The following is a 23,275-nucleotide window of genomic DNA, read 5'->3' as shown; positions in this document are numbered from 1 at the left end:
TGCCGTGGAAGAGGCTGGTGTCGCAGCAGCTCTGCCCTTTGCTGGGCCATGCATGGCAACATTTCCACGAGTAAATTCAAGTTGTATCTTGAAAGAGCAGAATAAAAGGGCAGGAATAAACTCCCCTTCCTTGAAAGACATTTTTCTGCCAGTGCTGAATGCTTTCTCAAATTGTGAGTTTATCTCTAAAGCGGTGGATCACATGGCACCAAGGAGCGCTGCATCCACACCCAAGGAGCCAGAGCCACCGCAGCAGCCGGAGCAGTAGGATCTCCCCTCCCCAGCTCCGCTCAGGCAAGTGGGTTTGATCATTATTTTGCATTTTGGTTCTACAAAAGCCTTAATTTGTAAATCCTATGCTTTTGTAAATGCTTTTGCTGGCATTTAGGCAAATCCTATTAATTCTGAGATGCTAAGCAGAGAGGTCCCCTGAAGGCAGGTGGGCGGGGTGGCACAGCAGCACTGAGACCCAAGGCAAGTAACTCTGCTTTCCCTTGAGTCCCAAGGCAGAGCAGCAGTGCCCAGGGAAGGGGGGGAAGCGCAGCTCACCAAAATAATGGGATAATCGCTCGCCACTGTGGGGTTTGCTGCCATCCTGGTCTATATCAAATAGTTCATTTTGGGGGCCAAAAGCTCCCACTGCCGGGGTGGTTTAGGAGAGGTCAGAGCAAGCAGAAGTCAGTGAAGAAAACAGATGAAAATAGCACATCGTATTAGGAGAACTGCCCTGGCGGGGTCTGTTTATATCTAGCAGGTAGCTCTAATGAAGCTGCATCTAAATTCATAATTACACATCTTTCCCTCCACCAAGTCCAGCTGAGAGGTGGTCGATGACTGATGGTGGAGATGATGGTGGCTAATGGAGCTCTCACAGTGGAGGGCTGGTGGGGATCAGGGTGGGCTCACGCGCACAGTGAACTGTTTGGGTAGGAGAGGTGGGGGCGAGCAGGAGCTGGGACCTCCAGCCATCATCACGCTGGGCTCTGCGTCTCCCAGGGATTGCTCCAGGCACAAGCCTTGCTCTCTGCCAGTCCTAGGGCTGCTCCTGGTAAGGGGTTAAAACCTTTCGTCTCCCAAGTGTTAGGTCTGTTGGTAATTTCCTACCCTGTCAGGAGGCTGGTTTCAAGAGGAGATGGCGTCTGGGAAGTCCCATCGGCTGTCACCTTCCCGATAAGCTGTAGCTAAAGATCCCTCGCATCAAAAATGACTGTGCAGAAGCCCCAGTCGGGGCTGTACCTCCTGCTTTCACAGTTATTCATTTATGTTAATTAATGCATCTGAATTATTTCTTTGCAACTGTATATGACACATCCCCCGCGTATTTTCTGGGCTCTTTACTTGATTCAGCCCCAAATTTCCGAACATCTTTACTAAGTTCAACCTGCCGACTGCCCAGCAGGATGAGTTTGACCTCAGGCGCCTCGAACCGGCCCGGCGAAACCCCTGAGCGGACAGGGAGCTCGCAGGGGTGCTTAGAAAAGCCCCAGAGGCCCCTCTCTGCTTATTTTGCCTCGCCCGGGGTCGCTTGGCAAGGGGGTGATGAGGGAGCGTCCCCCCAGCTCAGCCCAAGGCCCAAGTCCTTTGCCTGGGGATAACGAACCGTCCCATCTCCGGAGGGGGGCGGGGGGATGTTCCTTGGGAACAGCCGGGTTTTCACACCAAGGAAAAGCGGAGGGCACGTTCCCGGGGGACCCGCAATCCCGGCGGCCCGCGACTGCGGCGCGGGGCCCTGCGAGCCTCGGCCGAGGTCCGGTGCCTGTGGCGGGGGTGGGCGGGGCCGGGGAGTGGGATGGACAGCTGCGGCCCGCGCAGCCGGACGTAGCCGAGCGGAGGCGAGCAGAACCGAGCGGAGCCGAACAGAATCGGGTCGAGCCGAGCCGATTCCAACCGAACAGAGCCTAACCGAGGTAAGGAGGCGCGCGACGCCGCCGCCCGTCGCTGTGAGGGGAGGCGGCTCCGCGCCGCCCCGGGCTCCCGCCGAGACCGGCGATGGGTCCCCGCAGTCGCCCCGTTCCTCCGCCACCCCCCTCCCGTGCCCGGGGAAGCCCTCCCGAGCGGGGCCGGGCCGGGGGCTGAGCCGCGGCCTCGCCGGGCCCGCACGGCGGTGCGATCTTCTCTGCTTCTCGCCCTGGCAGGGCCCCGGGACCGCCCGCGTTTCCTCATGGCCGGGAAGAAACTGATCGTGGTGTTCGGGGCAACCGGTGAGTGCTCGGGGAAAGGCCCGGCCCCTGCCCGGGGGGTGCCGCCGCACCTCCGAGAGCCTCGGGGCTGCCGGGCTCTGGCCCGGGCCGGTGGGAAGGGCGAGGGCTGGGCCCTACCACAGTGACCTGCCCTGCCGCTGCGGCGGAGAGGGGTGATTCTGGTCCCCGCAGCAAAAGGCAGGGACATCGATAGCTTCCAGAACGCCCGGGCCCTGGGGCCCCGTGGAGGTTCAGGGGGTCTGGAAAGCACCTGCCTGGCTGGAGCAGCAGCCCAGGGAACAGGCGGTGGGGCTGGCAGGAGGATGGGTTGGAGGGACTTGGTCCTTGTGTCACAGGGAGAGCATGGGGTCAAGCAGCTCCATCTCACAGTCCCAGCTCATCCCAGCTCCCTCTATGAGCAGAGCCCTGTGGGAAGCCGGGGCTCTGAACAGGTCTGTACCTGCAGGGGCTCAGGGGGGCTGTGTGGCCCGGGCTCTGCTAGAAGATGGGACCTTCAAGGTCCGCGCGGTGACGCGGAGCCCCATGAAGAAGGCGGCCAAGGAGCTGAAGCAGAGGGGAGCTGAGGTCGTGAAGGCAGATCAGGATGATGAGCCATCACTGGAGCTGGCCTTGGCGGGTGCTTACGGAGCTTTTGTTGTAACCAACTTCTGGGAGCACTGCAGCAAAGAGAAAGAAATTGCACAGGTACCAATACTTGCTTTAACTGGGACCACATGTGGAATGGCCTGGGGAGGGGATTGAGGGACAGCCGTGTGGCATTGGGGTGGGGGTCATGGGACAGCTCTTAGTGCAGCCTTGCCAGCCCTGATGGTTCAAGTGGCCAGTTCAGAAAAGTCCCAAGGTCTCACAAAGAAACCAGGTCCCAGTTCTTGCAAAGCCAGAACTTGTTCCCTGTTCCCTCGCAGTTGCATGGCTCTTGGATCTGGTGCCTTCAGGGAGTGGTTAAATGCCATGAGACTTGGTGTGGCAGAGAGCACTGCCCGGGAGTCAGAGTAGGAGGAGTGGGAAGACTCAGCTCTGCAGAGCCTTCCAGGGGCTGAGCCAGGACTGTCGCTGCCTGCAGTCCTGTAGTTCTCTGCACTTGCAGCTTTGGGGCCAAAATGTGCTGTGGTATCAGAAATCCCAGGACAGACTTCGCAAGGTGGCACGATTGCCACGCCTGGATGGCAGCAAACAAAAGATAAGATATGTTAGGGCAGGTACGTTGGCCCTGGCGGATCTTTATGGCTGGTGTTTGTGTGCTTGGTGGAGGAGCTAGAACCAAAGCTGGAGGATGTGTGGACTTTCTAATGTCAGATGGTGTAAGCAGAGGACTCGGTTCCACCTGGGCAGTTCACAGGGCTTGCTGGGTCTGCTCAGCCCTGGTTCCAGCTGAGGGCTTGGTGTGCCAGATGCTTGAGGAGCTTGCTCAGCTGGCATGTGTTGGATCCTGCCCTCCTGCCCAGGGCAACAAAAGGGAAGGGTGGGTGGGGATGATGGGATCCCTGATGTGTCCCATTCCCCTCTTCATGGCTGGCTTCACCCTTCACCCAGGGAAAGCGGCTTGCTGACCTGTCGAAGCGCCTCGGTCTGCGACATGTCGTGTACAGCGGCCTGGAGAACGTGAAGCAGCTGACGGGGGGCCAGCTGGAGGTGCTCCACTTTGACGGCAAAGGCATGGTGGAGGAGTACTTCCAGAAACTTGGTGTTCCCACCACAACCATCCGACTGCCGTTCTACTTCGAGAACTTCCTCTCCATCTTCAAGCCGCAGAAGGTCCCACAGGGAGATACCTTTGTCCTGGGTAAGATGGGACCTCTCGCTCTCCAGGTCACTGTCCTGTAGTTCTCATCTGCTCCCACTGTGCAGAGGCTCACCGAGGGGTGGAGGAACCACCAGGGCTGCAGACCGATGGGGAAAAGAGGCCTGTGCCAGCTTGACCACAATGAGTTGCAGCTGCGTTATGGTCCTTCAGACCTGTTTGGTGGCCTGTAAGAAATAAGTGAGATCCCGGTCCTATTTCTGGTGCTGAGGGCTGCTCTGCAGATCCCAGAGTGTCTCTGGACACCCCAACTCCCTGCAGTTGGGATGTCAGAGGTCAGAGGTAGGGATGCAGATCCAGGTGAGTCATGGTGCTGCTCTGGCTGCTCACGGTCTCTTAGCTCAGCCTGGCAGGTGCTCTCATGGCTTGCCACACTGATGGGTGCTCTTGGCTCTTCCTGACCTTGTGTTCAGAGACTGGGTGCTGAAAACTCCAGCTGTACCTCCTCAGAGCTGGGCTCCCTCAGGCAGGGCTGCACTCTGGCCGGGATCAATCTCTCCCGTACAGCGCTGCCCATGGGTGACACCCCCATGGATGGGATGGCGGTGGAGGACGTTGGGCCTGTTGTGCTTTGCCTGCTGAAGTCCCCGGAGGAGTACATCGGCCAAGTGATCGGGCTCAGCACTGGCAAGCTCACTGAGGCAGAGTATGCCGCTATCCTCTCCCAGCAGACGGGCAAGACCGTGGAAGCCAGCAAGGTAGGAAGCGTCCCTTGGTGTCTGTGATGTTCTTGAGGTGGGGGGAAGCTGGCTCAGGGCCCTGCAGCCTGCCTGAGGTGGTGGGTGGATGATCCTTGTGCCTTCCCAACAGCTGGGTGCTCCGCAGGTCCCTGCCCAGGCTGGGCTGTTGCTGGCTGCGGGTGGGCACCCTTGCCTGGCAGCAGCAGAGGAGCAGCATGCCTGGCCTCTTCTGTTGGTGTGGAATAGCAGGGGGGTCCTGTACGGGGGCTGAGCACAGACAGCAGTGGCAGAACGAATGCTGCCCTGCCCCAGCAGCAAGGTCAGGAGCTGCTGGGGTGGAGGGCCCTCATAGCTCGGTGTACAGATTTGGTATCCAGGATTAGTCGTGCTGCCCCTGCATGTGGCTGGAGCATGTGTTGGCACCAAAACTGTCTTGTCGGTGTTGTCACTGAGACAACTTATGCTCATGGAGCTGTGCAGGTGTGCCCGGGCAGGTCCATGCCTGGCTCTGAGGGATAACTGAAGTGGGAGGTCTCCTGAAGAGCCAGGGGCCAGGCAGTTGCTAGTAGGGCTGGGCATCTATGGAACAGGTCTCTGCTGCATGCCCCTCCCTTCAGCATGTCTTGCCCGAGGGCCTTGCCGTATCACTATTAGAGTGCTCCTGGCCTCTCTGGGCCCCAGGACTTCTCTTTATTTCGTGTTTGTGCTTTGGCTGTGCTGCTCTCCTCAGGCAGCCGATACAATAGATGAGGGGTGCGGTGGCTCTTTGCTTTGAGAACAGCACATTTCAGCAGAAGCAAAGCACCTCTGATGCTTTCTGCAGGTTCTACTGCCCAAGGGACAAATAAGCTCTTTTCTTCCCAGGGCCCCAGCACAGTGCAGAAGTACAGTGGTCCGCACTTTGATTCAGGCAGGGAGGGTGGGTGCTGGGGTACCAGGGGCAGCCAGGGTTGCTCAGGCTCTCCAGAGCTCTCCCGGATCCCCCAAGCCTGTGTTTCTAGAACCCCTCAGCCATGGCTTGTGCCCCAGTGCAGGGAAGGGCTCCCTTGTAACTGCTCCAGGCCTCTGCCACTGGGGAGAGCAGGTTGCGTGCCTGAGCCCACGCTCAAGCCAGCTGTGTGCCAGAGCCGGGTGCAGGCCCTAGGCAGGTTGGGCTGTTCCCTGCCAGGCAGGGCTACAGGGTGCTCAGCGGCGCTGCCCTGCTGGTGGCTGCAGCTTTGGGGGGCAGCTGGCTCAGGACAGATCCAGAACAAGCTCCTCAGCATCTGTGCGGTGTGATTTCCCCACCACCACCTTGTCTCCTTCTCACGCTGCACCTGGAGAAGGGTGGACTGGGGGGGCACTCCTAGGTCAGCAGTGACTGTGAGACTGGTCTGCTTTATCCCACCTCCCACCAGCGTGCTCTGTTGGAGGCATTCCTCCCTCTTGCCCTCACAGGGCAGGGCTGCTGCTTCCTTTACACAATCGCAACCGAAATGACTTGCAGAGCCTTCTTCACCAGTGGAAGTAACGTGGCAGGCTGCTGTAATGCAGAGCCCTCCTCAGCTTCTCTGCATGGTCTAAGGGAAATGCCCCAGCAGCTTCTGCTCTGTGACAACAGTGTTTTTTTCCCCCAATTCTTTTTGCAGATCTCACCAGAGGAGTATGAGAAACGTGGCTCCCCTGGGGACAAGGAATTGGCCACTATGTTCCGTTTCTATGCCCTTAAGCCAGACCGCAACATTGACCTGACCATGAAACTCAACCCCAAGGCCCGCACCTTCCATCAGTGGGTGGCAGACAATAAGGCCACCTTCTGACCCTTCCCTCCCTCCTCTTCCACCCGAGCTTCTGCAGCAGGTAGTGGGAACTGGCGAAGAGGTGAGCTGCGCAGAGCCACACTCCCTCTCCACTAGCGCCCTGGTGAAAGGCTGACCCTGCGAGAGCTGGGAAGAGCTTTGGTCCATGCACGCGCTCCAGGGCTCTCCTGCAACTTGGTTGAGGCTATTTAGACCAGTGCAACTAGAACAAGAGGAAAGGCTGTACAGCTGCAGGCAGGCAGGCAGGAGAAGCACTACCTTTGCACGCTGTCTTCAGGGAGGTGTTTGTTCAGTGATTCTGGGTGTTTTCACAGCTGTAGGGTGGTGGCGGCTTGTTTTCCCAGTATCACCCTCTTTCCTAGGGAGCTCTGAGCATACAGCACCACTTGGGTGAGCTGAATGCGTAGTCCCTCTGGGCCCTGAAGGGCAGTGCCTTCACTGCAGGTACCCACGCAGGCCCACAACAGGCACTGCTGCAGGCTCCTAAGCAAACAGAAAACATGGGTTTCTCCATGGACCAGCTTCAGGCACCACAGGTGAGCCAGCAGGCAGAGTAACATGCCTGGAGAGACAGAGCGCTTGTGTTGGCACCACTCTGGCAAAAGGGGACTGTGCAGTGACTTCCTGCGCTGTGTAACATGAAAGCTGAGCCTAACTCCTCAAGTCAGACAACTCTCAGCTGTGGCCTGGCCTTTGGGCTCCTAGAGCTAATTTCAATCACTGCCCCCATGAGTTGAGTAAAACCTTTGCAAGACTGTCCAACCTTGGGATTTAAGACTCATAAAGCTCCTCCCCCCACACCACCATATGCTTAAGGTACTGCTCAGAGAAGAGCTCTGGATTTGGAAAGCTTTGCCTGTGCTTAAAGTCAGTCACAGCCACCAGAGAGACGCTCAAGACATCCAGCCCTATCCTCTCCTTGTCTGAGAGAAGACCTTTGTTCCTGTTCCTGGGGGAGGAAAAGGGGGTGACAGACAACATTGGAAGAGTAGACAAGGCAGCAAGGCACAGCATGTGTTAAATATCTTTATGAAGTCAATCTTATTTACATGGATACAGAATCACTTTACAGGCAGTTTAATCAGGAGGCAACACGTGCTTTATTTCAGCAAATTAAGAAGGGCGAGACTACAACATGTCCTTGTTTAACTGGTCGATTAGTATGTGGCCTAATGGTACCTGCACAGTTTAACTAACAACAGCAGGCTGCAGTAACCATGAAAATACTCACAGCAAGAGCTCAACTCCACCTGGAAGGAGTGATCCACTTTACTTGTATTCTCACACATGTAGGAACAATGACTCTATGACCAATCATTTATGCTACGGGTGTTGCGCTAATGTAATAAAAGACTTTGTCCCAAACTGGCAAAGGGCTTGGTGATAGACTTGTACCCATTCAGAAGCAACAGCATTTGTGTTCTAACTTCAGTTAATTTGGGGGGGAAGGGAAACCTGAGGCAAAGTGCAGATTCCATCACTGCTCTTTGTGCAGGAAATCAGCGGGACTAAGAAACCCCACAGCTGCTGAGGGAGCTGGAGCAGCTGGGCTCTGACGAGTGTCAGCCACAGGGAGACTTCCCACTCAGAGATGTGCAGGACAGCTAGGAGGGCTGTCATGAAGACAGGGTTAAAACTCACTGACCCACCAAGTCTCCTGGGAGAAAATAAGCAGTGATAAGTTCACCAAGCACATCTAGCATTCAGAAGGGCACCTGAGTGAGCAGCAGCCATCTTGGACTCCATACAGCAAACTGCTCCACTCTGTGCTGGAAGGACAATTTTTATTTCACATTTCCACTGTTGCAGATTCTAAATAATATTTCAACTTTAATTTTTCCCAAATAAGCTTCCAGCAGCAGTAGGGACTGTGGAGCAACCTCAAGAGAGAGCCGCATTTCTGCAAAGCTGGCATTTTCCTTCATTACCATTTCCTAGGACGGTGGGTGGGTTTTGTATCATGATTGTTGGTGCCTCAGTGGTTTGTAGCCTCTCCAGCTGGGATTCTCACCATGCTGCTGACTGACATCCTTCGCTCTCCGGAGCCCGCTGCCAGAAAGATTCATTCCCGACTGCAAAGAAACTCTGCCGCTGGCTCTTAGCTTCCAGTAGAACGCTTCCCTGCAATTGAAGCAAGAGAGAAGTTTAATGTCTCCTGACCAAATCCGCCCAAGGCGTGCAGCAGCCCTTGCAGCCTGCTTTGCAAGGGCACCTCCCCATCTGACCTGCCGTCATGCTTTGTCAGCCACGCAGAACAGACAAGTTTGAAGCCTGCAGTGACAAGACGCTGAGCCCCTGGAATCCAAGACACCAGTGTCTGCCATAGATGATTTCAAGTCTGCAGCACTCCCTCACAGCAGGCCAACACCAACTAAATAGCACCCTGAGTTACAACACTGTACTCATTTGCGTGACATGGGCTTTGCTGTGCTTTATGACAAAGACTGATCCCTTCCTGGAGCTGTAAGCCTGTGGTAAGGGCCAGTCCAACTGGAGCGTACCAGCACCGGAGGCTCTGCAGCCCCACGTGTGCTTCCCGGCAAGCCCAGGCTTTGCGGTGGCAGCAGAACTGCCTGGTCCCAGCTTTACCAGCTAACGGGAACACCCTCAGTGCTTTGAATTGGGTACAGTCACTGAATGGACAAGGAAGCAGAGCTGCAGGGGAGGCTAGCAACCTCCCTGAAGATGTACCCAGCATTTTTGCTGCAGCAACAATGCAATTTAGTCCCTGGCTTTTTGCTCCAGGTCACAGGGGACAGCTAGGGCTTTTCACACCAGTGGCTGGAAGGCCTGAGGCTAAGTGAGAAGCAATGCTGTGCTTTCCCTACTTCTACCTCCCAAGAAGTGCAAATTCTGCTTAGTCCTCTGGGGGAAAGACAACAATAAAACACAAGAGGCCTCCTACCTCAGATAGGGTGTCAGGAGCTAAACATTTTCTTAAGTTTGGAAAGGAATCCCTCCTTGTTCTCCTCAGCCTCAGGCCTATCCCCGCCTGCGTCAGCGCTAGCCGTGGCCCTGCCACCTGGACACAAACAGCAAAGGCCTGCAGTCAGATACATCTCCCACCAGTAGCCAGCAACCCTGACGAAGTGAGAGGGTTATTTTAGATGGGGAATGATCAAGTCAAGGCAGCTGGTTTTGCCTGCATCCTCACGTACAGGGCTGCACCTGGCAGTGAGCCACACTACTGGACCACCTGCAGTGAAAGCACTGGAGAGCCCGGACCCCAGAAGTGGAAAAGATGACCGTGAGCCCAGGTAACACCATTCCCTTCCCCTCTCCCCAGCCCTCCAACTGGTGAGGGAATTCTCATGCTGCACAATCAAGTCAAGGACCCCACAGGCTTTGGAAACAAGCACCTGGAATTCAGAGTCTGCCACTAAAAACAAGTTGTCAGCTTGACCACAGCCAGCCATGACTTTACAGGGAAAAAAAAAACCTGTATTGGTGGTCCCTGGAACAAGCTCTGTTCCTGTTTCATGGTTGTGTCATGACCATTTAGAGCAAAGCAGTGCAAAACCATACCAGGAGCCTGCTTTGTATAATTACAAGCAATACTCAGACAAACAGTATCAGGGGGAAAAAGAACTCGGGCTAGAATGAAATAGGCTACAAGTATTTCAGAACAAGTGCCCTGCTAAGGAATCTTACTGGCAACAATGAGCATAATTTTCGTGTATGAACAGGTCCTGAGAAGTTGTTTGTCCCTCCAGAAGTGGCTACAGCAAGAACAAAGGAGACTTCTTTGCTAATCTGCTTTTTTCTACAGTAAAAACGTCAATAACAGGACCCCCAAATCCTCCTCAAGCTTTCTTTGCACACAGAGAACACAAAGTCCAGTCTTCCCCATCCTCCCATAGCTGACTCTCGAGCTCAGACTGATGCAATGGTATGAAATACTGAGGCCTGCAGCGGAACACACCTCCATCCACTCAGGGCATTTCTGCTTCCCAGAGCAAGGACACGCTTTCAGCCACAGCCTGTTTCTGTACTGCAAACTACTGGCATTGTTTTTAATCTACCTTGCTGCTTAATTGTGGTAAAAACTGGCAGGTTTGCTTTTTAAAAAACAAGTTTGGAGAGCATTTTTTTCCTTTGGCACATAAATGCCTTTAAAAAGCTGGAATTAAAGTTTTGTGCTTAGAGATCTCTTCCCTTCCCCCCAAGGCTGACCTTTAATGCTTGCCCTCAGCAGAAAAGACATAACTTCTGTGTTATGGAAGCACTATAAAACATAACATTGGTGAGTATTTGGCAGATCCTGCCTTCCAATATCCTGAACTTCAGCCTATATTCCTCAGGCTTTGGCATGTGTAGTAGAGAGGACCCAAGTTCCTGGGATCATTTAGCAGCTTTGAAAGACTCTCACCTTTGCCTAGCTGTACGCAGTCATAAATGTCCTTTTTGGTTTCAAGCATAAAAGGAAACCCAACCAGCTTTCAGAAGTTCATTGTTCCAATACGAGCAAAGAAAAAATTGTTTTCCAGTAGCGAAAGACAAAGCTCTCACCTTACTGTTTTACCGTATGTTTTGCCTTTAGCTGCTACTGATGCCAGGTACCTCACCCCTGAAACTTAAAACACGTAACTGCTGAATCAGAATTTTTGATCTGGAGCTGAAAGAGCAGCTTTACAAAGCTCCCAGCTGACTTCACTCCCTCCATCACACTGAACATTGTCTACTGACTGGAGCCAACACTCAGCACCAATGAACATTTCTATCCCAGGTTCCCCCACGTGCACAGAGTATGGCTTAGAGCAGCCTTGACAGCAGTACTGCCCTTCAGCTTTCAAGGAGGAATGTCCCCACTGCAGTCAGAAGCACAACAGATTAGCTCACAGAGAAAACTGGCCTGAAACACATTCTCTTTTTCTACCTCTGCGACTAAGACAAGTTGCTTCTGGCACAGGGGCAGAAGCAGGGAGCGGAAGGCATTCATCACCACAGCGAGACTCAGCACAACTTGTCAGGACCCCAGAGTACCTCAATACCCTCTCTATATTCATGCACAGATTTGCCCAGTAAGTATTCGAGTAAAGCTTTCTGGGAATGGGCCACCTCCTTACTTTGTGCTACAGCCTATTAACATCATACTAAAACTATTTCCAATAAAACATGCTTGGCAGGTTGTGCTGACACACTGTCTCAAGGTGACCTTGGCTCACCTTCCTCCCCAGGAACCCTCAGGAAGCGCTCTGCACTCCCATGCCAACTCCATGAGGAAGGAGCACCAATTCCCACTGCTCACCTGACGCTGTATTTGTGACCCCATTCACTGTGCCGTCCACATCTGCCTCGTCCTCAGCGTAGCTCATCATTAAGGCTCTCTGGCGATCCGTCAGCCTCCTGCAGGTCAAAGACAGAGGTGTTGGTTACGGCTGTCTTTAGGGACAGATACATCTACAGACCTCCTTAACCTTCTCTAGCAGCACACATAAGAGGCAGCTACTGGAAGTACAAGACAAATACACCTGGCATATACTGAGAATCCCTACGGTGGTCTTAAAATGAGCAATCTATAAAGAATAAGCCCCAGTGGAAGAGGACAGGTAGGACCCACTGCATTTCACCAAACTGCAGTGAAAAACCAAAATATTTTGAAGTGCTGAGAAGAAGCGTGTGGAGCTGCAACAGAACGCGCATCTGGTGGGGAGACCTCAGGAAATGAACTCCCTTGCCAGGTGCAGCAATACAAGCTAAAAAGCTTCCTTCACCACAGGGGCCAAGGGTGGCCAAACAGTCTGAAGCAACTGCCAAGGAGATCAGTTCCTTTGAGCTGTAGGTGTGAGAGCACAGACACCTTATAAGCCAGAACACTGAATTTATGTAACCAGGATCCAGACAGAATTGCAGATAGCCAGGCAAAAACACAGGTGCAGAACTACTTATATATTTCCAGGGTTTAGGGTTTTTAGAGCTGGGTTGCCAAATGGTATTATTTAAAAAAAAAAAAAAAAAGTATCACCTCGCATTAGAATAAAAAGCGGAGTGATAAATTAATCATCTTGATAAAACAGTAAGGAATTTTCACAAAATCTTTCTGAGCAATGTTTTTTGCAAAAGTTCAAGATTTCACAGAAATTTGTATTAGCTCTACTTACTGAGGAACTTTTATCTTTATGTGAATGTAGTGGTCTCCATAGCCGTAACTGTTAACCTTGGGAATGCCTTTCCCACTCATTCGAATTCTCTGGTCTGGCTGAATACCAGGAGGTATCTATGAACACAGAGGTGTCACGTTTATTACCCTAGTTTAACCATTTATATAGTAATTGCATTACATGTCTATAAAAATTAACTACTTCTCCAGCAAGCTTCAAAGTAGGATGGGAGAGATTTGGTACATTCATGCATCTGGACCCATTCAGAAGCTAAGTCAGTAATGATAGAAAAGCTTTTGAAGGAACAAGTAAAGAACATTTCACAGTCTGTAGACCTTGGATGGGATTTGTCCAGCAATCTACCCGGCCCTTCCTTTCCCTGTCCCTACACAGCGATAGGAAAGGACATGTGACCAAGCAGGTCACAAACTACCTGACGCTCAATCCTGAAGAAGTCTGAGACACAATACTGGCAGACTTGGGAGATTTGCACCACCTTTGAGCTAAGGAGAAGTCTCTGCTGTCCTGCATCGATTTATGCCCAAGCTCTTCCCCATAATGGTACTTACCGTGATATTGATTGTCTCGTACAAGCCTTGACATCTCGCTGTGCCTCCCAGAACAGCCTGTGCTATTGAAATAAGGAGGTCCGAATGGATATCTGCTCCATTTCTTCTAAACACAGAACTTTTTTGAACCTAAAAGGCAGGCAGTTCCAAAGAGAAGTGAGCACACCACCACAAAGTTCTCATGGTAAACTGCTTTGAAGGTTCTCAGAAGAAAACATATCACAATGCTATAGTCTGACCCTTTACCATCCACAAACTGCATGGCTAAGAAGTGTAAGTTAATGTTCAGTCTTTTAGAAAAACACAGATCTTCACATAACCATAATTAGCCAGAGGCTTAGGAGGATGCCTGCTTCTTATCACAGCAACTCCCTCCCCTAATCCTGTTGTTAGTTTATCAGTGTCAATATGATTCTGCGGAGACAGAGAAGACACTGCCTTCTCCGCTACCCTGAACAGGGGAAAGCCAGAAGAGAAGAGGGAGGCAAGCACCTTTGCCATGGCCTCACAAGCTGGAAGAGAATTAAATCCTCCTGCACCACAAAAAAGGTTCTGAAAAAAATTTTCTCCTTGACAGAGATGCATGGGACAGGATACCTAGAGGAGAAGAGGGCCCCAGCTACAAAACGCGCAAAGCAGCACGTAACCTGTGTCTGCAAAAGGACACCTGACTAGCCAGCTTCTCGCGGGCATTCCCACAACCCTCTTCAGTGCTCCCCACCCGTGCAAGCAGACAGCTCCTTCACATCTCGCAGTCAAAGACTCAAGGCACCAAGAACCTACTCTGCATTTTGATGCACAGTACCATAAGGGCCTCATCCCGGAACAAGCAGCGCAATTCTTCATGAGCAGACTTAACCTAAGACCACTTGTTACAATGCCGATCTTCTGCTATCTCACAAAGTTCATATGGATCATGTTACCTCAGCTGTTTCAAAGGATCACTCGCTCTTCCTCCTCCATCCCCCATTCAGTCAGTCACTTCCCAGGCAGTTGCAAAGGGAACAAGCAACCAACTTAAATAATGAAAACAGCCAACAATATAACGATACGTACCCTGAATGTAATGAAAATTTCTTTCTTCCCCACGGGCATCCGAACTGTCTGCCCATCCTCAACGCCTGCAATCAAAGAAAAAAAGGGAATGTTACCTTGCATTATAATCCACATGTTACTTGAATACCTACAACTCTTGCCATCCCCAAAAACCGGCCACCACAGCAGCACCCACACATCCAGGAGCGCAAGGCACAAGACCTACCAGTGGGCAGCACAGTAACACTCTCCACAGGAGCCCAGGAGCTGTGGCCAAAGGGAGGAGGTGTCAGCACACGTTTATACCTCTGAGGTGATCACTATGCCCCAAGCAGGCTTGTTACTTCAATCGCTACAGAATTCTTTTGGGAAATGCATCACACTAAGGAACACTGGGCAGCCTCCAAAAGCTGCAGGAAAATTACAGGTTGCTCACCCAGGGCAGTCTCAAAGAAATAAGTCTTCAGCCCCACCAGGCATTTTATCCTCTCTGGTGAGGAAGGCCATCAGTACACTGTTCTGAGCCAAGCTAAGGCTTTCAAGATTCCCACCCTCCCCCCAAGCTTCATCAAGGACAAATGAAAGACCCAAGACAACAAAACCTTTTGAGTTTCACTCTTCAAAACCTGCCTTCAAAACCATGGATCCATGCAAGAACCAAAACCTCAGCTCAGGAAGGGCAAAGCAAACATTTATGTCCATGGCCAGAAAGTTCATCTCCTTACTAGCCCTTTCAATTGCCAACCTATCAACCCACTTTGTTCTTAAGATACTTCTCTGCAGCAAAACTTCTTACGTTGCTCTCACATTCGTACCTGGCAGGGACCAGTCATGCTTTGGAGGCAAGTGCCTTGCTGTTGGCCAAGTGGAAGCAAGTAACTATAACTTAACAGAGCACAGCACACAAGTACAACACTAACCAGCTGGCACAGGAACCATCACTGTTTTCTTTTGTTTGGTTTGCCCTGTTCCTCGACATACTATGCATGGTGTTGTTATGATGGAACCACGACCGCCGCATCGTCGGCACGTAGATCGCATTACAAAAGGGCCGGTATTTATTGTCTCCTAGTGAAGAAAACACAGATCATACAAATATTTAGTACTGAGATGGTACTTTTCACTTCCACAAAACACTGCCAGTGACTGGCCCAGCATATTTGAGTCCCTCTAACTGCACATGCAACCTGACAGGACAGCGATAGCCTTTAGCAAGAGGTGGAGCAGAAAAGTGGCTCAGAAATCCAAAGAGGATGCTGCTTGTGAGACGCTGGATCAGATTCAATTGCCATCACATTCTGATTTCTACCAAAAACCCTCACTACTATGAGCAAGTTCAAGGGAAACACAGCACTTTCCATCTCTAGGCTTTAATGCGCAAACAGGAACAAAGCTCCTTACGGTGCTATTTCACAAGGAACTACAAACATCTATATTTTGAGGAATCCAAGGACAATCCACTTGCATGAATTATTGCCAGTGTCCAGGAAAACGTTATGGAGGCTAAGCTATGGGCTGAAACGTGAAAGCCACCCATCAGATCAAAGCACATGAGGAAACGGTGGGAAGAGCTTGCAGTCTCCCCTGACCAACTACACCTGTTCTGCACAGAAAGATATTCTGGTCACAGACTGATTGCTAGTACCAATTTTGAGGCATGGAAATTGAAAGCCTGAAGCTTGATCATTCCTTACGGTAAGTAATGTGCATCTTCTTATTTCATGACTACCCTTAGGCTATCATCACCTTCCTCCTCCCTCCACCCCTCAATTCAATGTATTCCATTTAACACCCAAGTAATTTCAGAACTGTTACATTATATAAATATGGTTAAGTAATTTCAGAACTGTTAGATTATATAAACGTGGTTTGCTGGATGTACAATACCAGATGATCTAGCCCTGAAGGCTAGTGCTTTTAGCTGGGCAGAGCGCTTCTTTAATACAAAGAAAATCTTCCTAGTGCATAATTAACATCCGAGTCCACATTAACTCAGTTTCACCCAAGATAAGCTCATGACTGTAGTGAGAATTTTTTCACTGTGGAAGGGACTGACTTGCCTCAACAAGGAAAAGCACAGCAGAACCTGTGTCTTAAAAAGTACTTACCATGCCAGTGCCACTGCAGTAGTGACAGCGCTGTGCTTTGGTACCAGGTTCGTGTCCTTTACCATCGCATCGCTCACAGGAGTCATTGATGTTCACCACAATCTCCTTGTTAACACCTTTTGCAGCTTGGGTGAACGTCAGTTCCATGATATACTGTACAGGAAACATGGACATCAATCTACAGCTAATGTGCGACAGGGTTTTAAGCAGACTGAAATTGTTTTAGGCCAAATATCAAACAATGCTTAAAATACATCCAGGTAATGGGGGCGGGCTGGGGGAGAAACAGATTCAGAAGGGTTCTGCCTCACTTGAGGAAGCAATAATCTGTCTCATGTAAATAAAAAAGGGTACAGAAAGATAGCAAACATTACAGGAATAATGATTACACCAGTCTGATGAGCAGTTGCGCAGCAGAAATGAGATTTTAAAAAAATAAAAGAAGGAAGTAAAAATTGAAGTCAAACATTTTTCTGCCCTCAGGAAAACTCTTAATACTTCTAAGAATGCAGCAATGGGTGAAGGAGAAGGCTTTCAATCCCAATGAATCCCAAGCATTTCCTCAATAAACTCTTTACCTCAGCAAAGATAACTGCACAAAATAGGAAATTCTGTTCATAATAGAAAGGCCATTTTTAGCAAAGCCAGAAGTACTGAATAGCAAGCATTTCTAAAGGCAGCACATGAATAAACACTGTCAATACTTAGAAGAGCGTTTAGCTGCAGTACAAAGAACAAGACATAGGTTTTGTTTTATTATGGGCTCCACTGCAAAGTTAAGCCAATTAAGTTGCAAAATTAAGCCAATTAAGCAGTCAAAACTAATCCTGGAAGGCTTGTTTTATAGTTAAAAGGTATTTTGTGGTTTTTAGCATTACAGATCAAAGCAGACATATGTAAATCAACGTACAGCATGAAAGATGCTTCTACAATGATGGAAATGTTTGGCAGCACCAACTGGTGTCAGTAAACACCAGATGAAGTAGCTAGAGTCCAAAAAAGATATTCGGGTGTGGAGGATGTATCTACATGGCTTACCAACAATATGTGACTCTCCCACCCATACAATGGGACACTCACGTGCTGACATTCCCAGAAGCAAATTCTTTGCTTAAGCTCGCTCCCGGAGTGATCTGTGACAGACTGGTGTCCCTCTCCACCTTTTGAGTTTTTCACTTCTCATTTTCATTTCATTACTCAGAAAATAAGTGCACTTCATACCTCCTGTGGCTGGTCAAAGACGTTCTGAAAATCGCCGAAAGGGGATCCTGAAAACTCTCCAAAGATTTTTCTGAAAAGCTCTTCTGGATCAATCGATGGACCACTGCTCCAGTACTGCCGCCCAGCGCCGGCACCTGCTGCGCCAGGATCAAAACTAGCCGTGCCGTACGCATCATATTGTTTCCTCTTCACTTCATCACTTAATACCTTTGAGGCAAAAGAACAATGCCATCAGGACACCGTACAGATCCCGAGCAACTGGACAGCCTGTATCTGCAGAGCGGCGTCCCTCGGGAGAAGTCAAGGCTACCGGCATTACCACCACAAGCCCACATTCTCAAACCATCAGGAGGGCTATCCCAGCTCTCAGCAGCATATGAATTACTGAAAAGCTCCTTCCTCCATGGTATCTCTTAGCTCATCGTCAGGAAAATGACGAGATCTTACTAACTTATAATAAGCACAAATAACTTGCATTATATAGTCGATCATTAATACATCGGGTGAAAGCCGGCGAGAAGAGTGCTGGGGTAAATTTGAAAACCCACAAGAGCAAAAACCAGCACAGGAAGATTTCTGAATGAGCTGAAGAGCAGGAATAAATGGGGATGGGGTGCAGCACAGCGGAAGGAACCTCTGTCTCAAACAGCTAGTAACTGCTGATAGGTTTTCTTGTTTGTTTATTTAAGCCAACCAATAATTCCCTGGCAGTGACCACTGCATCCATGCCAGTCACTCACTGTGAAGAAAGAGCACAAACTAAAAGAGCCCAAAACATACTCAGCTAAATCAGATACTTGGACTAAGTGATGTCCTGGAGACACCGCTGGGACAGATGCACTCAAGCCTGAAGTACAAGACATCAAAAAGGACCCATGGTTTTACAGGAAACGCACAGAAGAAACGTTTGCCCCCCATCTAACCTCCAATCTTTCCTCCTTTTCATCACAATAAAACCCTGCATATTACCTCATAGGCTTCTGCCAGCTGAGAGAACTTCTCTTTAGCTTTAGGGTCATCCTTATTTGTATCAGGGTGGTATTTCTTTGCCAGCTAAACAACAAAAATCAAACTATTAGAGACAGACAGAAGTAACTTACTTTAGTGTATCTCACGTGCCAGGAAAAACACACTGGGCAAAGCTTGGCTTCGCTATCTGTATTTTAGGGAGCTAAAAGCCTTCATTTTGCATTATCGTCCCAACATAAGGAACTACAGAAGCTGCTGCCGAACCTCTCGGCAATCCCAGGACCTTCCAGAAGCAGACCCGAGATGACAGCGCAGGCGGACCACGCTTTTGAAGAGCTCCCCAAACCCACGTGCTGAGCTTTCCCACTGCGACCTCCCCTTGTCTCCAGAGGGTCCGACCACAGGGATCTATCCCAAAGGCAGGTTTGGTCTCTGCCCTACAAAGGGAGCCCGCGGGCAGCTACGACTCCTCTATCTGCCTACGGGCCCCCGGCCACGGCCCGGCGGTCGCCCGCCCGTCCCAGCAGCGTCCCCCCCCGGCGGGGCCCGCGGTCGGACGTGCCTGGTAGTAGGCCTTCTTGATCTCCTTCTGCGTGGCGGTGCGGGGCACCCCCAGCACCTGGTAATAGTCCTCCTTGGCGCGGGCCGCGGCGCTGCTGTGGAAGGCGGCGGCGGCGACGGCGGCACGCTTCGGCCCTGCGGGAGAGGAGGGCAGAGGGCGCGGGGTGAGGGCCGGGACGGCGCCGCGAAGGACAGCAGACGGGACAAGGCCGGGGGAAGGGGCCCGGCCCCAAGGCGACAGCCCGCGGCTCGCCGCCTCCCCCCCGCCGCCTCCCCCGCCCCGGCCCGCTGAGGCCCCGCCGCCGCCGCCCCCGGCCCCCCTCACCCGCGGCGCAGAGCCCGGCGCAGAGCGGCAGGAGGCGGCGGGCGGCGCGGGCCGAGGCGGCGGCGGGAGGCGGCGGGACGCTGAGCCCCCGGACGAGCCAGACGAGCGGCAGCCGCCCGTCCCCCGGCCCGCGGTTCCTGGCGGCGGCGACGGCGACCGCGGCCGCCCCCAGCCAACGCGAGGAGCTCCCGGCCGCCATCTTGGCCCGCGCGCAGCGCTGCGCCTGCGCCACCGGCGACGCGCGACGGCAGGCGCCGCCGAGGAGGACGCAGCGCGCCTGCGCGGTAGCCCCGCGCCCGTACCGGCGGCCGGGTGCTGCGCATGCGCGCTGCCGCTGCCGCTGCCTCTGATCGGCGGCTGCGGAACGGGGGCGTCGCCCCGGGCCTCGGCTGCCGCGGCCCGCGCGGGCGGCGGGGCCCGGGGTGTTCTAGCCGCCACGGAGGGGAACCCCCAGGAGAGCCCCGGCGTGGCGGCCGTAGCGGGGGGGAAGCACCGGCGGAGCCCCCTGCGAGGGTGCCCAGGGTAACGGCGCCAGGCGAGGGACAGCAGGAGCGCCGTGCTGAGGAGAGGCGGGGGAAAGGGAGAGGCGGACGGGGACCCTCGTCAGGAAGAGCTTGGCCCCGTGGGCCGGTGTGGGGGAGCCGGGCCCAGCCAGGCCCCGCGGCCCCCTCCTCCGGAGGGGCTGCGGCAGCCAGGTCTCGGGGAACGGCTGCCCCGCGGCAGGGTCGTTGTCGGCTCGGCGCTGCTCGGGGTGCCCTGCTCCCTCCCGAGGGCTCTTCTCCCGTCTCGGTGGGTGAAAGACAGTCGGAGAACTGAAATAAAGGCTTTTCTAGAGCCAGAACGGCCGCGCGAATGCAGCACCTGCGCGAGGGCAGGAGCTTCTCTCTAGAGAGGAGGGTAATTCGTGGCGAGCGCTTTTCTCCCCTGCCTTCGTTACCGGGGCTGGCGCTTCGAAACACGCATTGGCAGAGAGGTTCGGCTCTGTGGCACGTGGGAGGACGTGGCGGCAAGGCTGAGTGGCAAGGGGGACGTGTCAGATCCCGTCTGCTCTCGCTCTGCCACACGCGAGTGTCGCAACCCCAGGCGGCGGGGAAGGAGACGTGGCCTCCGCCGGGCATGGGTGACGCTGCGGCCAGGCCCGGAGGGCTCGGTGGGCTCGGATCTGGCCCTCTCTTCATTTCCCTTCCCTTCCCTGGCAGCTGTCTGTACACAAAGGTTTCTGTTCGCTGCCAGCTGCCAGGCCGCGGAGGGGACGAGGACACTGAGCCCACGGGACTGGAAAGCCCCTGCTGCCCCACTGTCCCCATCCTCTCTGCCCAGAGCCCGAAGGAACAGCTGCCCTTGTCTCCGGTGGGACATTTGGGTGACAGTGGGGGATCGCAGCCCCCATTGCCCGTGGGTGGGCAGCTGTCGGTCTGGCGACCCCGAGTCTCTGTGGGAGGCAGGGAAGGGGGCTGCACCCCCCCCCCGGGGATGGTCGCCCCCGAGGTGGCTCCTACGCCGGGGGTCAGCCCCAAGGGCGGGGGCCTCTGAGGAGTGTCCCGGCGAGCCGGGGGGGGGGAGGTCTCTGCCCCGCTCACGGTGCCCTCGCTGGGGCGGGCACGTCCCTGCGCTGGGGACAGCCGGGGACACGGGACACACGGGGGGGGGAGGGGGCGTGTCCAGTGCGGAGGGCCGGGGCTAAAGAACAAGGGCGTGTCCCGGGGCGGGACCGGCGCCGGCCCCGAGGCGGGCGGAGCGGAGCGGAGCGGCGCGGCTGGGCACGGCTCGGCTCGGCTCGGCTCGGCTCGGCTCGGCTCGGCTCGGTGCGGTGCGGCGCGGCCGGGGCATCATGAACCGTTTCAAGGCGTCCAAGTTCCGGCACACCGAGGCCCGGCTGCCCCGCAGGGAGGTGAGCGCCGCGGGACGCTCCCCGCCGTCCGGTACCGGGGTGCGGGGGCGGCGGGGCCGGCGGGGCCGGCGGGGCCGGGGCTCCCGGCGGGCGGGGGCGGGGCGGCCCCGGTAAGGCGCGGCTCCGGGTCCCGCTGCTGCTGCACCGCCGGTATGGCGGGGTCGTACCCGGGTACCCCACCCGCTGCCCGGTCACGGTACGGCAGCGTCGCCCAGGCGGCCCCTCCTTGCCACCCACCGCTTCCCGCCCCGACAGCCTGTCACAGGGTGCTCTGCAGCTGGGTGCCGGCGGGGAACCCCAGCCCTTCCCGGGGCGGTGCAGACCCCCCACCCCAACCTGGGATGGGAGCTGCTCCGGTGCAGCCAGTGCCGCTGGTTTGGGGTACCCATCCCGTGGCAGCAGGGAGCCGGGCTGTGCCCCTCCTGCTGCCAGGCCCCGGCTGGGCACGGCTGGCACAGGCGGTTGGCCCCCTGTTTGCGCTGCCCGCCGTCCCAGCTCGGCTCGGTACCTGGCCCGTGCTCAGCCCTCCCCAGGCAGCGCTGGGTTGCCCGTGCCGGCCAGGGAAGCGTGCACCCTGAGCATGAAACGCTGGGCCCCGCTTCTGCCACCCCGCTTCCACAGGCAAAGAGGAAGCGCTGGGGCCCCGTGGGATGGTGCTGAGCTCCGTCACCCTGCCTGCGAGCTGCGGAGCTCGGCACCACCGAGATCAGGCAGGTCTGGTGGGTCTCGCTGGGCTGCACAGAGCCACGTGGTGCCCAGCTCCGGTCTCTGCCCCACGAATAACCAGCCCCAACCGTGCTGAGCATCATGATCCATCTTGTCTCATGAAGAGATTACTGGGTCAGGGATGGGTTGTGCTGGATGAGCCACATCGGGGAGCATTATCAGGACACATAGCCCTTCCAGGGGCTCCCCGAGCCGGACACCCTTTGCCCGGCATCTCTGCAGTACCATGGCCATGAGCAAGGCTGCTGCTGCTCTGCCGTGGTGGAGGTGGGTGGTGGGATCGTGCCTGGGTGGCTCCCAGCCCATGGGGCAGACAGGAGCTGGCACAGCTGGAGCAGAGACCCTGCCGGGGATGGTCCCATGTGGGGAAGGGACAATGTGGGCCAGTTGTGTGGTAGCCAGTTGTGCTGGGGTGGCATGCAGGTGTGGGAAGCTGGTACGCTTCAGCATAGGCCATGTGGCCAGAAGCAGAGGGCTCAGGCTGGATGGGTGATGCTGCTAAAAATCACTGTGTCTTGTTGCCTTTGAAAAGAATTTGGGGGTCCCCAGGGCCACCAAAATGTTCATCTCCCAGCCCTTGGACGTCAGCACTCGCCTTCCCCATAACTTCTCAGCTAAGCTGTCCTTGTGCCAGGCTGGCCCGTCCTGTGCTTGTATGCCTCTGCAGACCCGGCGAGTGCCTGAAACATCCTCCTGAGCTTCAGCTGTAGGAGGGGACGTGGTGGCTGCTGCCATTGCACCTGCCCTCAAGTATCCCACCATCCCTGCGGCGTGCCAGCCTCGGTGTGTCTGCAGAGCAGATGGCAGGTCGACGAAATCTCGGACGGCTAACTGTTCAGCTGTGAACCTCAGGGCGCAGATTAGCTGCTGCTAATGGCCGGCCCAGAGAGCGTGCATGTCTGTGCGGTGTGGGTGCTGGGACGCCTGGCCATGGGGGGGGTTATGGCATTCTCTAGGCAGGGACATCCCTGCCAGGGACCCAATGCCAGGGACATTGACTGCCCTGGTGTCGGTTCCCATGGTGGGCGAGCTCTGCAGGACGCTGAGGGATGGTGTGCTCTCGCCCTGGTGTGCAGGGAGGTGTCTGCTCTGCCTCTGGCAGCCTGCACCGGGCTCGGCACATGGGAGGTGGCCTTTCCGAAAGACATTTCCCATCCAGGAGTGAAACGTGTCCCTGGGAAGCGAGGCCACGTCACCCAGCTCTGCGGGGCAGGGGGTGGGAGGTGGACATCTCGTCTCCGAACCCATCTCGGGTGTCACAGTGGGAAACACTGTTCGTGTCCCCAGC

General features: G+C 54.5%; 3 protein-coding genes across 6 annotated transcripts in view; 2 read left to right on the top strand and 1 right to left on the bottom strand.

Moving 5' to 3' along the window:
* The first annotated feature begins 1,838 nt into the window (after window positions 1-1,838).
* Window positions 1,839-7,854, top strand: NMRAL1 (NmrA like redox sensor 1). Of its 3 annotated transcripts, XM_052772710.1 has the most exons (6): window positions 1,839-1,907; window positions 2,136-2,201; window positions 2,647-2,885; window positions 3,735-3,984; window positions 4,510-4,700; window positions 6,311-7,854. In XM_052772710.1, exons 2-6 carry the CDS (start codon window positions 2,162-2,164, stop codon window positions 6,479-6,481), a joined length of 891 nt encoding a protein of 296 aa, XP_052628670.1. In that variant the 5' UTR covers window positions 1,839-1,907; window positions 2,136-2,161; the 3' UTR covers window positions 6,482-7,854. The 3 variants fall into 3 exon arrangements, with proteins under 3 accessions (XP_052628670.1, XP_052628671.1, XP_052628669.1); XM_052772709.1 differs by lacking the exon at window positions 1,839-1,907 and having other exon boundaries at window positions 1,922-2,201; XM_052772711.1 differs by lacking the exons at window positions 1,839-1,907; window positions 6,311-7,854 and having other exon boundaries at window positions 1,918-2,201; window positions 4,156-4,694.
* Window positions 7,558-19,594, bottom strand: DNAJA3 (DnaJ heat shock protein family (Hsp40) member A3). Its single transcript, XM_052772708.1, has 11 exons — window positions 19,371-19,594; window positions 19,047-19,180; window positions 18,485-18,568; window positions 17,516-17,722; window positions 16,295-16,447; window positions 15,107-15,254; window positions 14,208-14,272; window positions 13,152-13,280; window positions 12,583-12,698; window positions 11,730-11,827; window positions 7,558-8,602 (listed from the first exon to the last, which is right to left on the bottom strand). Exons 1-11 carry the CDS (start codon window positions 19,567-19,569, stop codon window positions 8,580-8,582), a joined length of 1,356 nt encoding a protein of 451 aa, XP_052628668.1. The 5' UTR covers window positions 19,570-19,594; the 3' UTR covers window positions 7,558-8,579.
* A 1,550-nt stretch (window positions 19,595-21,144) lies between these two features.
* Window positions 21,145-23,275, top strand: part of LOC128134593 (mitochondrial import inner membrane translocase subunit TIM16-like) — a 42,105-nt gene continuing 39,974 nt past the window's right edge. For both annotated transcript variants that reach the window (XM_052772483.1, XM_052772479.1), the window contains exon 1: window positions 21,145-21,261. In XM_052772483.1, coding sequence (XP_052628443.1) covers window positions 21,202-21,261 — 60 coding nt within the window. In that variant the 5' untranslated portion in view covers window positions 21,145-21,201. The remainder of the gene's footprint in view (window positions 21,262-23,275) is intronic.

This window comes from Harpia harpyja, chromosome 21 (assembly GCF_026419915.1).
Source record: "Harpia harpyja isolate bHarHar1 chromosome 21, bHarHar1 primary haplotype, whole genome shotgun sequence".
NCBI lineage: Eukaryota > Metazoa > Chordata > Aves > Accipitriformes > Accipitridae > Harpia > Harpia harpyja.
This window is presented reverse-complemented; position numbering and strand designations above follow the sequence as displayed.